An 11,652-nucleotide genomic window follows, 5' to 3' on the forward strand; every position below is an offset into this window, starting at 1 on the left:
GTTACGCCTACCTCGATAAATCTACTCTCTATGTTGATATGCTACACTGCCGATGGGTTATCCCACAGATATTATAAATACCAATATTTAGCAGATGTACACATTAGCAATGTGATATCAAGATAAAGATGCCAAAATCCATTTTTATAATACGAAGCTTTATAGAGTAATAGTAATTGATTATTATATTTTGTAATACTGAGAAGGTGCAGCGTACAGTTCACAAACGTGTATTTATTGATATATTGTAGAAGCGCAAATGAGCGCGAATGGTCGACAAAATGAACAGATGTAATATTAAAAATAAATTGATATTTAATATTGCCAAGTACTCAAAGAATCTGTCTGTGACAATCAGAGTGATTGAATTATTATTTTCAACTTTTTGCCACGCATTATCGAATTCAGCAGGCAGTCAATCTCGTATTTAAAACTTTTTTAGCATCTATCTTATTCTTTAAAGTTGCAGCTCCCAAATTGTCCAACAATTTTTAGTTAACCTCTATTATATTTAGCAGAATATTCTGAAAACAATGAATTTGAAAATCTTAATATTATTTGCTGTTATGAATTGGATAATAACTATATACGCTCATGGAGATTATGGTTCAATTCTAGCGGAGCAATTGGATCACTATTGCAATTCACGGGAAGGATCTTCTTCCGGACAACCCCTAAGGGTTGGTAAAGCTGGCCCAAGAGGTTTACCAGGACCTCGTGGTTCGGTGAATTACACAGTTGTTGACGAAATGATCACAAGACGACTTAAAGGTTGTATTACGTTTGTATTTGTCAATTAAATTTCATATCAAATAATCTATTTTTGACATTTTTGTAATATCACTGCATTCAGTACTCTTTTCTTCAACCAATTGTGGAGTTCATTTTATTACTTTCTGTATGTACAGTGTAAACAGTGTGTTTTACCCGTGCTTTGCGATTTGATTTCGTCATGAAAGTCCCGGTCAATTTAATACCGAGCTACAGGCCAGATTGGAATTCGAACAAAATACCACGAGCGAATGAACCGCATCATTGATCATGCCTTCACTCAGGCCAGTTAAATGACACGACCCAAGGCATTTTCACGTGATCCAAATAAATTGAATACGACATTTTTTTTTGCTTCATGTATCATGTTAACAGCGCATTCTAAAACAAGACGGACGAACTGCGTTCAAGTCACCAAAGATTCTGCTAAAATTAAAAATGAAACTGGCGGAGTGTTTGATATTTATCCAGGAAAATCCGGGAGAAAGATGGAAGTTTATTGTGATCTGACTACCGATGGTGGGGGATGAACGGTAAGTAGTAAGAGATATCCCACGAGCAAGATTGAAAATTTTAGAAACTTAACAATTGCAAGAATTTAATGATAATGTCACATTGAAAACTAATAATGAGAAATATCAACTGTGATTCTAAACCTTTGCATTATTTTATTCAGGTTTTCCAGAGACGTATTGACGGAAGTCTTAATTTCAATAGAAACTGGGTAGATTATGTTGCTGGGTTTGGAAATCCTCAACATGAATTTTGGATGGGTAAGTTGATTTTGAAAAGTTCGAAAGCTAAACCAATCATATTTCATATATACCGGTATAAATATATAATAAATGCGTAGGTTATTTGAGTTGATTCCTCTCATTTTTAATTGGATGGTGATATGAAAAAGTTACTTCAAATTGATATTTAAACCTGCAATGCTAATTTATTATATATAACTGATTATTATATACATTCGATTAACCGTTTAGGTCTAGAGCAGTGCTCTTCAACCGGGTATACGGTATACCCAAGTGTATACCAGACCATAAGTTGGGTATACAACTGATAAAGGGTATACGAAAGGTGTACAGCCTATAAAATATTCAATTGGATACAACAATGCAAACGCGGCGCACATGAAATGTAAAATGTTATTAACGCTAAGAACCGACGTGAGCACGTTGTTACATCACAAATTATATAAATAATACGGGCATGTGTCGAACATTATTCCCGTCGACGCTAAGGCAGTCAGTCAAATTTATAACTTGCAGTCACTAGCCTATTAGATTGCATGATGATATTGCAGTACAATATGTGCTTAAAATTCATTGTTTATTTGAGCCTTAAATAAACATTGGTATTTGTAAGGTATACAAAGTTCTTGAAAAACTGTAAAAGGTATACTTCGATAAAAAGGTTGAAGAACACTGGTCTAGAGAAGCTACATCGTCTCACTACTCGAGGAAAATCAGAATTGCGAATCGATTTTGAAGACTGGAACGGAAGGAAGGGATATGCTTCATGTACGTAATATATATTGTCAACCATAGTTGAGTTATTTTAATCAACATAATTTAATCATTAAAGCAAATCCTAAAATTTCAGTGTTTTCATTTAATATGACAATTCTCAATGTCTCCTCAAACACCTGGAAATAATTTAAAGGCGAGGCAAAAATGAATAGCCAGAATATAAAAAAAAGTAATAATAATATTCAGTCAGCCAGTTTTGTGAGTACTTAGGAACATCTCATGCACTTAACCATTAGTTAAGAAATAATATAATTCGTTTTAATGTTCTTGTCTCCATTCGTATTGATATTATTGTATTATTGCTCACGTATAAAAATATTCGTTATCATTTATCAAAGCATAAAGCATTTACTTTCAGTATATTTTCTATTGGAGATGCGTCAACAAAATATCGACTCAACGTCGGAGGATATTCAGGCACGGCGGGAGACTCTCTTACTGCTCATACCAAGCAGAAGTTTTCCACCCCGGATCAGGATAACGATCCTCATTCATTAAATTGCGCCAGAAATCACAACAGTGCGTGGTGGTACAAGAACGGCTGCCATGTTTCCAATCTTAATGGGCAATACGTGAAATTTGTTGGCAAGTACGCTACTAGCGGTAAAGCATATGGAATCGAATGGTTCAGCTGGAATAATGCTTATTGCTATTCAATGAAATTCGTTGAAATGAAACTCCGACCATCATATTAAACGTACACTTTCATACTTTTCTGTCGGCATCAATATGAAACTATTAGTTTTATAATACAACGTAAATAATATTTTACATATTCGTAACACCAAACAATATTCAGCAACTGATGAACATTTTGTCATGCTATTTTATACATAATTCAACTATTAACTTACAATTATGAGACATTACGCAATTAAAGTAATGTTAAAAAATTAAACAAAAAATGGAAGCTGAAAATGTTTTTGGTGTAGCTGTTTGTAAGGTTAAAATATGAAAAAGTAACCGAGGGCGATATAGATACCACAGGATTTTCATGCATTCATACAAAATGAAATCGCAAGATTTAAAAAAATTTGAAAATCAGTGTACGCTGCGGCCTGCGAAAATTCCATGTATGTTCGACAACCGCTAATATGTTAGCCTAGATTCCTATTAAATATCATATATATATATAATTCAAATGCTGCGCAATGAAATAACTAGTGAACGAATTTGGAAATACATAAAGGACCGATGAATACGGAAGTAATACATCGTTAACTAGATTCAGACTGACTGGCAAAGTTAAAGTTACATTTCACAGTAACGTTCAAGATTGTTAGGCGACCTAGCGACGACGCAGTTATTTTTGTATACTGTTGGTATTTATATTTTAGAATCATCACAATTGTTGTGTAGAGCAGATGAAAATAAAATAAACTTGGGTGTTAAGCAATTTTACTTGAATAATTTAAAAAGAAAATTAAAAAAAAAAAAAGATTCTATGAGGTAATTAGGTTCTACCTATTTTCAAATGATTTTTTAAATATAATGGCAAATTAATTTTTTTCTAAAAAGGAAAAACAGGATATCATACAAAACAAAACTCGGGTCACCAAAATAATTTTCTCCTACGGTAATAATTGATGTATGAAGGTGGGTTGCTGCGTGATTATTGACAACCAGTTTGATACGTTTCTCACACAGTTTTTCAATCAAAATACAATAAAAAAAAATTTTGCATTGGGAGTGTATATAAAAAGAACGCAGAATTATTTTATGGCTTGAACACAATTTTTAGGACGCCTATACGAAACTACTTCATATACATCATTGGCACGTCTTATTTTGCAGCGACAAAGTGAATGGATATATGAATCGTCTTGCTTGTTTTTGATATAATCTTATTGGGATTTTCGTTACTATATTTTTAACATTCAATTCAAAGATATTCAATCAAAATTTCAATATTCAAATACGCCCGAAAAATAAATAAGAAAGCCAATTGGCCCTATAAGCAGTGTATTATTTTCCACACAAACACGAGTTCCAACAAAAACTTGAAATACTTCAGCGTTTTGGAAAAATTCGCAGACGTACAGGAAATTGGTGACTGATCAAAACATTGATCAGCCATAGCAACCAAAAAATGAATTTTGATTTGCACGATAACAATCATTTACAGAAATATTGTTGCGATTCAGTCATGACTCGACGAAGAAACAGATAGGATTTTATACAATAAAACTATTTTTTGAAACTGAGTTGAGAAGATTTCAGAAATATATGGGAGACAAAAAGGGACAGATGTGCAATGGGATTTTCCTTGTACTATAATAAAACATTTTTTAGGACAGTTCGTTTTTTTTTTCTAGAGTACTTATAATATTTAAAAAAAATACGTCTAAAATGTTCGCCATGGCGATCTAAGGATCGTGAAGTTGACGTCCAACATCGCGTCACCGTCGGCCTAACTAGGGTAGGGTGGTGGCATTTTCGTTAACCGTCGGCCTAGCTTTTTGACTGTTAGGTTTGTTATCAAGGTTAGAGAAATTCTTTTGATTTTGCTATAGGCAAACAAGTAAGTCTAAAGAATAAAGGCAAAGAGGTCAACTCTTCCTCCTCCATCTCTGCCTGGTTTTACTTTGAAATGCTGAACAAATTAATTATCTTCGCTAAACTCAATTCAGCAGATAAATTAAGAAACAATAAAACATTTATAATAAATGCAATATGTAAAATATTCAATCATATTTTATGTATGTTTGACATAATTCTGTTAGTTTTCGCGGCGCATTTGGCAACTTGCCACGGCGAACCGGTTTGTAACTGCTACATTATATTGTTATTCTTTATCAGTTTTACCCTTTCATTTTTTGGTATTCTACGAGACGAGATAAAAGTGTAAGTGTTCCGTGGCCGAAAAAGTTTGGGAAACGCTGCAATATAATTTTATAAATATAATATTTAGTTTTAGATATTAATTAAATTTGATAACATATTTTCACAAGATTTCGATCTGTCAATTCCAACTATATGTATAACTAATTGAAGGATTTCTCCTGAATTTATATTTATGCAATCGTATTATAACACACTTGAGCTCTCCTCCTTGGTATGTCATAAAAATCTAGAAATGTGTATTTTAGGATGTTAACAGTCTTTCAAACGAATTTGAAGGACGTTTACTGATGAGACAATATAGTGATTAATATTGTAAATTAGATTGAAATTCAAGTTCACTAAGTGAAAAGAATAACATATGGTATTCTCTTTCCATGAGATGACAAAAATATTCGTTTGGCTTTCAATAGATCATAGTTTAATTTCTCAAGACAAAATAAGATATACCTAAATCAAACAGCGAAACTTATACTTGTTATGTCGTGGAACGAGATTTATTATTCTTATTTATCACTTTATTATAACCTCGTTTAGCATGTTTGTGGCAACAGTCTCCCATGGATACGAAGAAGAGAGTGGATAGGGACGAGGAACCTGCATTTCAATAAGGATATTCTTGTAAATTAGTTGATAGAGCAATCTTGTGAATATATATAAATGTTTTCAGTAAACATAATCTTATATATTCATAAATTGAATCTCATACTATCTTTGTGCACACTTTCCTACTTCAACCACCCTTGATTTCCGATCCAGAGATGTTGTTGCACAAAACTAATTACGATATTTCACAACACTATAAATTAACAGATTAATATACCTAATGAGGACATGGAATTTCGCATACTGTTATGCATGTTGTATGCTTGGTCGTCTTTTTCGTTGATTTGTGCGCATGGAGACTATGGTTCAATACTTGCGGAACAATTGAATCAGTATTGCAATGCAAGAGAAGGATCCTCTGAACAATCCCCGAGGACTGGAAAAGCTGGGCCAAGAGGTTTACCAGGACCTGCTGGACCTCCTGGTTTGGTAAACTACACCGTTGTGGAAGAAATGATAGAAGAACGACTTGAAGGTTTATATTAGTTTATTAATAAAACTACATAGAATATGTTGATCCAATATTTGCGGTTTTGACAAATGATTCTTTACTTCGCGGAAAGTCTTTAAGAACTAAAACTAGTAAATTGTACAAATTAACTTGAAATACACTTGATCTAAGTAATTTCCAGTGTGAAGTCGGAATTATGTACACATTGAACATATATTGCATTCTCAGCGATTGTCAAAACGAGGAATTCGGACTGCGTCCATGTTAGAGAAGATTCTGCTAAAATTAGAAATGAAAGTGGTGGAGTATTTGATATTCATTCTGAAAGGTCTGGGAGAAAAATGGAAGTTTATTGTGATCTCACTACTGATGGTGGAGGATGGACGGTAAAAATTAGCAATTTGTATTATTAATTCACATATATGGAGTGTAAAATTCAAAAATGGTCTCCGTTCAAATACTACTACATTTAGGCTTTGTAACTGCCATGCATGTAGTCTGCTGTGGAACCTATTATTCATGAACGGAATTAAGTATCTACAACCAGTCATTTGCAGCATACTAGCCAAATATTTAGTAATAGTGAAGAACGATTGACAATATATTAGGGGAAGTCTGGATTATTCAAATTGCAATTCAAATCTTGGAACTATCCCATGGATGTGCGATATACCAACACCTTTGCATATTGTTATGTAGGTTTTCCAAAGACGTGTTGACGGAAGTCTTAATTTCAATAGAAACTGGTTGGATTATGTTGCCGGGTTTGGAAATCTTCAACACGAATTTTGGTTAGGTAAGTTGGTTTTTCTAGAAAAAAGATGAATTTATTCAATATGTTAAAATACTGAAATGCTCTCAACGTGAAATCGTTGGCATAATTTGATGCTAAATCTAATATTGTCGCGAATAACTTCATTAATTTAATTGGTTTTCCCTTTTAAGGTCTAGAAAAGCTACATCGTCTGACATATGAAGGGAACTTTGAATTAAGAATCGATTTAGAAGACGGGGAAGGAAGGAAGGGATATGCTTCATACACGTAAGAAACTTTGGTGATAAGATTAGGCAAATGTCAACATTGTTGATTTTTTTCGTCGCTTTTTCAATTATATCAATTATTTATATATGAGACTGAGTTGATGAAAGCGCTCTACGTTTAGGTGCGCAATGACTTCCAGATGTATAAAGAGAGTTGCTGTTTTCGAGTTACTATTTGTATACATGGTAATGAATTTACGGACCTCCTGAAGTATGCGCACCAAGATGGCGCACAACCCGAAATCATGTTGTTTACCAGGTTAGGGTTCAGGTTATGCGACATCTTGGTGCGCATACTTCAGGAGTACCGAATTTACTATTTGTTTACATTTCGAATAAATTTTAACCAACCTAGGTGCAAAATAAAAAAAAGTCAGAATATCATAATTTTCGCGTTTTGCTCATTTGCTTATTTATTGCAATATAATAGAAAACATCGTTTCAGAGCTACGTGTCGTACTGCATTCCAAATATTGACTCATATATTTGCTATCCATTTTCCCAAACGCTGGTATTGTAGATACTAAAATAGAATTGAACTAGAGCTGCGTGCAGCTTTAACAGGCTCCCCGCGTAAAAAAAACTGAAGACGCGTTTTGCTCACTGGAGCGTGAAAGCGTGGTCAGTCATGCATAAAATTTGCAGTTTATGATGGGGGACTTATTATCTGCATGTGATGTAAATTTCAAGTCTCTAAGTAGTGTCGTTCTCGAGAAAAAGATGAAAAGGTAAAATCCTATATTGCTCACTGGAGCGTATCGCCGAGGTCACTCAAGCGTATCCTTGACATATCGTATCCGGAACATGTCCATTAATCATTGTTAAAAATTTCAACCCAATAGCATGTATCAATTTTGAGAAATCGCAAAAAAACTGAAAACACGTTTTGCCCACTGGAGCGTGAAAGCGTGGTCAGTCATGCATAAAATTTGCAATTTATGATGGGGGACTTATTATCTGCATGTGATGTAAATTTCAAGTCTCTAAGTAGTGTCGTTCTCGAGAAGAAGATGAAAATGTAAAATCCTTTATTGCTCACTGGAGCGTATCGCCGAGGTCACTCATGCGTATCCTTGACATATTGTATCCGGAACATGTCCATTAATCATTGTTATGAATTTCAACCCAATAGCAAGTATCAATTTTGAGAAATCGCAAAAAAACTGAAAACGCGTTTTGCTCACTGGAGCGTGAAAGCGTGGTCAGTCATGCATAAAATTTGCATTTTATTGCTAGCTGAGAACTTCTGCACATTTGAGGTGAATTTAAAGTTTGTAGGACCAATTTGAAAAAAAAATAATAATAATAATAATAATAATAATAATAATAATAAAACACAGGAATACAATAGGTTCCCTGCTGACAAGCAGCGGGAAGCCTAATAATAGTATTTATTGGTTCAAGTTAAAAGAAAGTTCACCTTAAAATTGGCAACAACGCTATAGGATAACAATGTTATATATATACAATATATATTGTACAGAATTTTTTCCATTGGCGACGCTTCAACAAAATATAGACTTAACGTTGGAGGATATTATGGAACAGCAGGAGATTCTCTTTCTTATCATAACGGACTCAAATTTTCGACACCGGACCAAGATAACGATATTCATTCATCTAACTGCGCTGCGGGTCATAGAGGTGCGTGGTGGTATCACAGTTGTCACATATCCAATCTTAATGGAGAATACGCAGCACCTGTTGGAAAGTACATTACCAAAGGTAACGCATATGGAATCGAATGGCATCGCTGGAATAATGCTTACTACTATTCAATGAAATCTGTAGAAATGAAGTTTCGACCAGCTTATTGAAATTACAGTATGCCTCATTTATCATACTTTACTGAAATAGAAATAAATTTACTGGCCAATTTTCAATTTCTACAATGTGACTATACGTAATTTGTTTTTCATCCTTTTTCACATACTCCCATGTATATCCTCGCTATTCTGTTCATAATGAGTCAAATTTCTTGTCCAATGTTCCCTTACTTTGATATCTGAAACGTCAGTGACTACGATAAGTCAAAATTGTATTTCACACTTGTGCTGTGAATAAGAAGACAACGCAAATTAATACACGGCAGAACGCGCTGAAATTGTATCATAAAATTACCTGTAGAAATATCATGCGTAACAATACAGTGTATATACAACAAACCCATGATGACGGTCAAATGATATAATCGTAAAATAAAAAATTATACTTCTCATTTTTGTGATTCCGTATGAGGTGGTGTCCTGGTCGTATTTATCTCAGGAAGGGTGCCGATGCCTAGAGGCTTCAATCTTCGGGGGCCTTGACATTTTGTGAACTATTTCATTTTCTAGTGCTAGAACAGGATCATTTGGTACTTTAGCCACATCTCTATAAATTATTCAAAAATGCAATATAATGCATGCACAAGAGAGCGATGTACACAAAGGCAAAACAAAGTAGCACGGAAAATACGGAATATGTCACATAAGACTACCAGTACCGCAGCATTCACGACTTCGTCTGACCACCAGATGGCGAACGCGGAATCGCCGCACCGTGCGATATTTTTATTTTATTTTCAATGATAGGAATTCCTTAGACAACACAGAAATTATTGAAAAAATTATATAATAATCAAGCTAAAAATCTTCAACCACTGAAAATTTCAAAGTAATTAGTTCCGTAGTTGATGAGAAAAACAATTTTTATAACAACAACAGCAAGAACATAAATACAAAATGACAAAACGATCTATATGTTACCTCATATCCAATAAGTAATACAAAATACTTAATTTCTTCAAAACAATACAGTGTCGAATTACAACTTTCATATATATATATATATATTGTGACTTTAAGAACTTCAACATAATGACACTGACAAATATACAAATAGTCGTCAAGTTAGAATGTCATCGTCTAATTAACAGTTAGCCTTACAAACTTTGGGATTGGAGGTCAGAATGACAAAATGCTGACGACATAAAAAACCATTAGAGTATTTTAAAGTGAGATGACGAACAATTCACACGTACTAAAATAATTCAAATCCGAAAATAACATTAGATAACGGAAACCTGGAGGGCATTTGGTAGTTTCAATTGAGGCTTCCTTAGATTACCACATTCGTACAACGAAACGTTTCATTGAAAAACAAGTGTAGATATATTCGAGGTTCTATTAAATAATATGCTTTTTAATGTTGCTCATATCATAAGATTCAAAGTGTCTCAAAAAACACACGATTCCTAAATTGTAGCGGGTATAATTACTAAGCTCATGCTTTTGAAACTGTATTTCCATTACGCATATAGATAATTTACAAAAAATACAAATCATCAACCACAATAACACGAACACGCAGTTTCTAACTCAAACCACATTTTAAACCAGTACTTAAAGAATTAACTAATTTCGACTAACCCCCACACTATAACACGTTTTGTGCACACATTAGGATTCCCCGTAAAATTATATTTGCATAAAAAGTGATGAATGAGTTATAAAAAGGATTGCTGACGATAAACGACACGATTTTATAAAGTATCGTTTATATTGAGATGTCATAATTCAGATGACGTATTGATGCCACCTAACATATAAATAGTGCCAAAACAGCTATAGAAGAATCCAGACTCTAGCTTCTTGAGATTTATAATTTATATCGTTTATAAGAGAGAGTATAACTATTTTGTATATATATATTAGTTATATCGGGTTTGTATTTGGGTTGTAGTTTGAGGACGGAATAACCATCTTTGCTTTATAACAAACAACCAAACAATTACCTAGTACGAAAAATGTCACAATAGAATAATTAATATTATTTCATTTTCCGCCCGTTCGACAGTCGAAATTATTGGTGTTTAAAAAATATGACTGATCAAAATGATAGCAATCAACGAACAAGCGTAAGCAATAAAAAGTTCCCATACATCGTTAAATAGATTTCCCATGAATTGATACAAAACAGCCGAATTAGAAAGAAATAGTAAAAGCTTTTAGCGATTTTTTCGATCTGTTAGACGCTGAAAATTTGAAGTTGTTGATTCATTTGTTTTTGAGGAGAGCGCGGTATTTTTCAATAACGACTATCACTTCATGAGGAAAGACAAATATTCCCTAGACCAGGGGTTCTCAAACTTTAGGTGTTGCGGAGCCCTTGAAAAGGTTGACTATTATTCACGGAGCCACAAAATAAATGTTAAAATTGTTACATTCGGTTTAATATTCCTGAGCAAGTTAAAAGTACTACTCAATTTAAATGCTGAACCTTTTTTAATAGGGTTAATACAAGTCATAAATAAATCTAAATTTTAAACATAAATTATATATACTAAAGCTGTTAATTTAACACTTGACAAACATACTAATAAATTAGGGGTAGAATCTTTTCCCTTTTGACATTTTTTGAAAACTTAAA

The 11,652-nt window shown here is 33.5% G+C and overlaps 3 protein-coding genes and 1 long non-coding RNA gene across 4 annotated transcripts; 3 read left to right on the top strand and 1 right to left on the bottom strand.

The window, feature by feature from the left end:
• Nucleotides 1–539: 539 nt before the first annotated feature.
• LOC120330406 (uncharacterized) lies at nt 540–1,560 on the top strand. The gene is made up of 3 exons (XM_078118923.1): nt 540–771; nt 1,147–1,304; nt 1,448–1,560. Exons 1-2 carry the CDS (start codon nt 567–569, stop codon nt 1,299–1,301), a joined length of 360 nt encoding a protein of 119 aa, XP_077975049.1. The 5' UTR covers nt 540–566; the 3' UTR covers nt 1,302–1,304; nt 1,448–1,560.
• On the top strand, nt 1,400–3,265 carry LOC144411688 (fibrinogen C domain-containing protein 1-B-like). Its single transcript, XM_078118432.1, has 3 exons — nt 1,400–1,544; nt 1,758–1,782; nt 2,545–3,265. Exons 1-3 carry the CDS (start codon nt 1,400–1,402, stop codon nt 2,996–2,998), a joined length of 624 nt encoding a protein of 207 aa, XP_077974558.1. The 3' UTR covers nt 2,999–3,265.
• Nucleotides 3,266–5,961: 2,696 nt separating this feature from the next.
• LOC120329938 (microfibril-associated glycoprotein 4-like) lies at nt 5,962–9,448 on the top strand. Its single transcript, XM_078118672.1, has 5 exons — nt 5,962–6,225; nt 6,430–6,587; nt 6,901–6,997; nt 7,147–7,243; nt 8,726–9,448. Exons 1-5 carry the CDS (start codon nt 5,979–5,981, stop codon nt 9,057–9,059), a joined length of 933 nt encoding a protein of 310 aa, XP_077974798.1. The 5' UTR covers nt 5,962–5,978; the 3' UTR covers nt 9,060–9,448.
• Nucleotides 8,816–10,039, bottom strand: LOC144430655 (uncharacterized). Its single transcript, XR_013479650.1, has 3 exons — nt 9,455–10,039; nt 9,176–9,296; nt 8,816–8,943 (listed from the first exon to the last, which is right to left on the bottom strand). It is a non-coding gene; the product is annotated as an uncharacterized LOC144430655 (long non-coding RNA).
• Between the last annotated feature and the right edge of the window lie 1,613 nt (nt 10,040–11,652).

The sequence above is a fragment of the Styela clava genome, chromosome 12 (genome assembly GCF_964204865.1).
Source record: "Styela clava chromosome 12, kaStyClav1.hap1.2, whole genome shotgun sequence".
NCBI lineage: Eukaryota > Metazoa > Chordata > Ascidiacea > Stolidobranchia > Styelidae > Styela > Styela clava.

Coding starts and splice junctions, on each gene's coding strand:
- LOC120329938 (XM_078118672.1), top strand. CDS start 5,979: ATGGAATTTCGCATACTGTTATGCATGTTGTATGCTTGGTCGTCTTTT. Junction 6,226..6,429: donor GATAGAAGAACGACTTGAAG/GTTTATATTAGT, acceptor TTGCATTCTCAG/CGATTGTCAAAACGAGGAAT. Junction 6,998..7,146: donor TCAACACGAATTTTGGTTAG/GTAAGTTGGTTT, acceptor TTCCCTTTTAAG/GTCTAGAAAAGCTACATCGT.
- LOC144411688 (XM_078118432.1), top strand. CDS start 1,400: ATGAGAAATATCAACTGTGATTCTAAACCTTTGCATTATTTTATTCAG. Junction 1,545..1,757: donor TCAACATGAATTTTGGATGG/GTAAGTTGATTT, acceptor TTAACCGTTTAG/GTCTAGAGCAGTGCTCTTCA. Junction 1,783..2,544: donor GAGCAGTGCTCTTCAACCGG/GTATACGGTATA, acceptor CCATTAGTTAAG/AAATAATATAATTCGTTTTA.
- LOC120330406 (XM_078118923.1), top strand. CDS start 567: ATGAATTGGATAATAACTATATACGCTCATGGAGATTATGGTTCAATT. Junction 772..1,146: donor GATCACAAGACGACTTAAAG/GTTGTATTACGT, acceptor TCATGTTAACAG/CGCATTCTAAAACAAGACGG.